At 36.6% G+C, this 4322-nt stretch overlaps 1 protein-coding gene across 1 annotated transcript; it reads right to left on the reverse strand.

Moving 5' to 3' along the window:
* Positions 1 to 877: 877 nt before the first annotated feature.
* Positions 878 to 4088, reverse strand: LOC129003573 (uncharacterized protein DDB_G0271670-like). The gene is made up of 2 exons (XM_054431870.1): positions 4034 to 4088; positions 878 to 2259 (listed from the first exon to the last, which is right to left on the reverse strand). The coding sequence occupies exon 2, from the start codon at positions 2243 to 2245 to the stop codon at positions 878 to 880; it is 1368 nt and encodes a 455-aa protein (XP_054287845.1). The 5' UTR covers positions 2246 to 2259; positions 4034 to 4088.
* Positions 4089 to 4322: the final 234 nt, after the last annotated feature.

A 4322-nucleotide genomic window follows, 5' to 3' on the forward strand; every position in this document is an offset into this window, starting at 1 on the left:
CAGAAGATATGTAGCTGATTTTATTATTTTTTAAAAACTCTTCAGTTTAACCTTGACCTAATTGTTGGACAAAGTTATTAAGCTAATAAAATTTCCGCAACTGTATTGATCATAAAAACGATACATCTTTACGTCTTAGTAATTTGCAATATTAAAAATGGATCAGTAGGGGTTTTAATAAGAAAAACCAAACATAGAAACTTCTATCATATTTATTTCCATACTAAAAAACGAATGGTAACAAAGTATTATGGTTGCTAACCATTTATATGTTTGTTTTCTATGTCTTGTAAAGTTCAACACTACTTAAGTATAAAATGTACAACTACTATTCAAGTAAACCTGTTAACAAAGATGAAATGTAAAGGAATTAACCTTAAACAGTTAATGCAAATAAATTTTGTGTTTGTATGCCTAGATGCCTTTGAGGATTATGAAAATATATTGAGTTATATCATAAAGTGTTACACTTAATTTATACACAATGGCAATGAAGATCTTTTTGCAAAACACGAGATAAACATAATATATCTTTTAAATGTCCTTAGAATAGTTAATTTTACAATATAGAAAAATGTTGATGTAATATTGGACAACTTGAACAATCAATATGTTTTCTAAAATAACTTTATCAAAATATTATACATGAAACTTTGCGAACACATTGTTAGGATATAACAAATTTGTTTCTAATGTTTTATGAATAAATTAGATGGAAATCTCTGATTAAAATAATCTATTTCTAAAATCTCAAGGTCACTCTTTAAATGCAAAAATTGGGAACGCATTTGTTAGGCTATAACAAATGCGTTCCCAATTTTTGCATACTAAAGGAGAATTTAGAGGATAATTAAGATCAATTTGAAACTAAACCAATTTATAATGTTACAGATGCCCATCCCGAAGACCGATCACGAATTATGTAGTATCGGTGGGTTGTATTCGGGATGGTCATGCCTCTGGGTAATTTAAGTCGGAACCTGTCATTTCCTTCTCTTAAAATGACTTCACCGTTTGGTGTCATCAAAAGAATTTCGAATTTACGATTTTTGGGTAGCCTATCAATTCTGGTTTTTTTAGCTTGAATTTGTGGTGGACGACAGGGTCGAGCAAAGCCTGACGTTCGTGGTTGGCTAGGCAAAATCTTGTCTATCACAACAACACGTGAGGTGCTCGGTGTTGGATCAGATGTACAAGATTTTTCCTGAGCCTGGCTTTTGACGATTATTGATGGTCTTTCAAATGACTGAGGATTGGTAGCGACAGGTTTGCTGCTAATAATTTTAGGTTGAGTGGGTACCATCCTGCTTTTCCCCTTAGTGTGGAGGCTGCACACATTAGCATCAGAAAAGCAGGACTTTTCACAACGCTCACCTTTTTTCACCCCTTTTTGGAAAATATAAGAACATTGTGGCTTGGGCTTAAATGCAGCTCGTCTTTTGGCCATGAGTTTTACCAATTTTTCAGAAGGGTTTGAATGGGGGGGAAGGGATTCTTTTGAGGATTCAGTTTTAGTAAAGAGTTTTCTAACAACGGTGGGTGCAGCAGGGAGGGATTTGGGTGGGGGGTTTGGAATGGTAATTTCAGGAGAATCTATGTCAGGCATTTGGTTCGAGGAGGAATTTAAATTAGGAAGAGTTAGGCTATGTGGTTGAGGTTTTGGAGATGGCTTACGTTTGGGAGTGGATGGCTTTTCTGGAGATTTAATAGGAGATAGCAAGGAGAGAATTATGGGAGAGAGAAGCATGGATAGAGGGGACTTAATTGTTTGATTTTTGGGCGATGACGTAGAAGAAGAGGACGAGGACGATGAAGAAGACGAGGAAGATGATGACGAAGAAGAAGAAGAGGAAGACGATGAATCAGACCGTTTCTTCGACGAAGTGTTACCAGAAGAAGGTTTCTTCAATCTATCTTCAAACAAAGCAGAAGAAGATCCTGGCTGCGAAAGAGTCTTGGCGGCAAGGGAAGATTGAGTTGATATTGTAGTTGTTTTCTTTGCATCGTCAGACAAAGCAGATGAAGAGGATCCCGGCTGCGACAGAGTCTTGCCTGGCTGCGAAAGAGTCTTGGCGGCAGATGAAGAGGATCCCGGCTGCGACAGAGTCTTGTTGACCAGGGTTTCAGAAGGAGTTGATGATTTCATCTTCTTAACACCTCCAGTCAACGCCTCCTGAAGTTTAGATCTCTTCATGCCTGCCACTGGCTTCATTGGCTTGGTAGTCTTTCTTAAGCAGGGGTCCATGGCTTTTCTGCAGGCTGGCAACAGAATGATGTTATTAACCAATATGCTCTCTCATTTATACCCACCCTAAGTGGTGGGGGATATAGATAGACAGAGTGGGGGAAGATTTGAGTGTGGTAAAGAGGTGGGGGAATAAGTACATCTAAAAGGAGGAGTTGCATGTGGGCAGAGAAACTATTTTAAAGATAAAGTTTCAAACAACCAATAATACAAGTAGGTCAAGGTCATTAGTTATTTAAAAAAAAACATGCAAAGATTCAAACCACTAACACCAAGTCACAACTACTAAAGCAAATTATCTAGCAAGAAAGACTAAACAGTACATGCATGAAGAACTTTTAGACATATAACATAGGCAAGGGCTTGAAAGGAGCAGCTTGGGTTTACCATTGCTGTATGTTAAGGAAGGGTAGAAATGGGACTTGGTTTGACCACTGTCGCATGTTCAGGAAGGATTTAAATACAACTTGGTTTGACCACTGTTGTATGTAAAGGATGGATAGAAATGCAACTTGGTTTGACCACTGTCGCATGTTCAGGAAGGATTTAAATACAACTTGGTTTGACCACTGTTGTATGTAAAGGATGGATAGAAATGCAACTTGGTTTGACCACTGTCGCATGTTCAGGAAGGATTTAAATACAACTTGGTTTGACCACTGTTGTATGTAAAGGATGGATAGAAATGCAACTTGGTTTGACCACTGTCGCATGTTCAGGAAGGATTTAAATACAACTTGGTTTGACCACTGTTGTATGTAAAGGATGGATAGAAATGCAACTTGGTTTGACCACTGTCGCATGTTCAGGAAGGATTTAAATACAACTTGGTTTGACCACTGTTGTATGTAAAGGATGGATAGAAATGCAACTTGGTTTGACCACTGTCGCATGTTCAGGAAGGATTTAAATACAACTTGGTTTGACCACTGTTGTATGTAAAGGATGGATAGAAATGCAACTTGGTTTGACCACTGTCGCATGTTCAGGAAGGATTTAAATACAACTTGGTTTGACCACTGTTGTATGTAAAGGATGGATAGAAATGCAACTTGGTTTGACCACTGTCGCATGTTCAGGAAGGATTTAAATACAACTTGGTTTGACCACTGTTGTATGTAAAGGATGGATAGAAATGCAACTTGGTTTGACCACTGTCGCATGATAAAGATTCATTCAAACCCTAGATAGACAAGGGTTTGAAAGGAGACAGAACATGATGTGTACCGTGCGAGTACACAAGATGTAGTGAGGTTTGAAAGAGATTCAACTAGTTTTGTGCGCTCTGGTGGGGGGTTGGACTAAGTGGAGGCGTGGTCTACTCAGCCAATCACAGGACAGGTAGCGTAGTGGGGACGGGGCTTGCTGGAGGCGTGGTCTACCCACCCAATCAAAGGATATGAGGTGTAGTGGGGGACTAGCAAGAGCAGCCATTAATTATTAATATTTATTTTGATATTAATATTATTTGAAAGATAGCGGAATAGCCGTTTTAATAATCCAAAACAAGATACGTGATTTTATAATACTTATGGAGATGCAAATTACAATTTAAAATATATTTTTTGGCTTAAGAATGTTCAATAATACAAGAAACAATAAGAACGAGATATGAAGTAAATTAAATTATTAACCGAGCTAAGTAAAATAAACACATAACAATCGTAGCATTTTACAAATACTATTAACTAAAATATATTTAGTTGTACATGTATTTTTTAAGGAAAGATTACAAAGAGATAGAAACCATCTGAACTATGCGTAAACTAAGATTTTTCAAATAATTACCTGTAGTAAATCAGGAATACTCCGTGTTTCAAGTAAAGCTGCGTTAGTTAACTCTAGAAGAAAAAAAACACATTAAGCAATTAAGTATTAGAACCATTTTATATGTTTATTTTGAGAAGAACAAATCATATGTTAAGAAAATCGTATAAAAAACAACCAATTTAATCGAGCTATATTTTAATAAAGTCAGCAACTGACTATGAGAAGTACCTTGATTAATATTATAATTTAAGAGCATAACAAAAAGTGAAACAATTCATGTACGTGAGAAAGCAATTTGAGATAAAAG

Source organism: Macrosteles quadrilineatus, unplaced genomic scaffold, assembly GCF_028750875.1.
Source record: "Macrosteles quadrilineatus isolate MER2022 unplaced genomic scaffold, UCM_ALF_1.0 Scaffold_9__3_contigs__length_116548681, whole genome shotgun sequence".
NCBI classification, from domain to species: Eukaryota; Metazoa; Arthropoda; class Insecta; order Hemiptera; family Cicadellidae; genus Macrosteles; species Macrosteles quadrilineatus.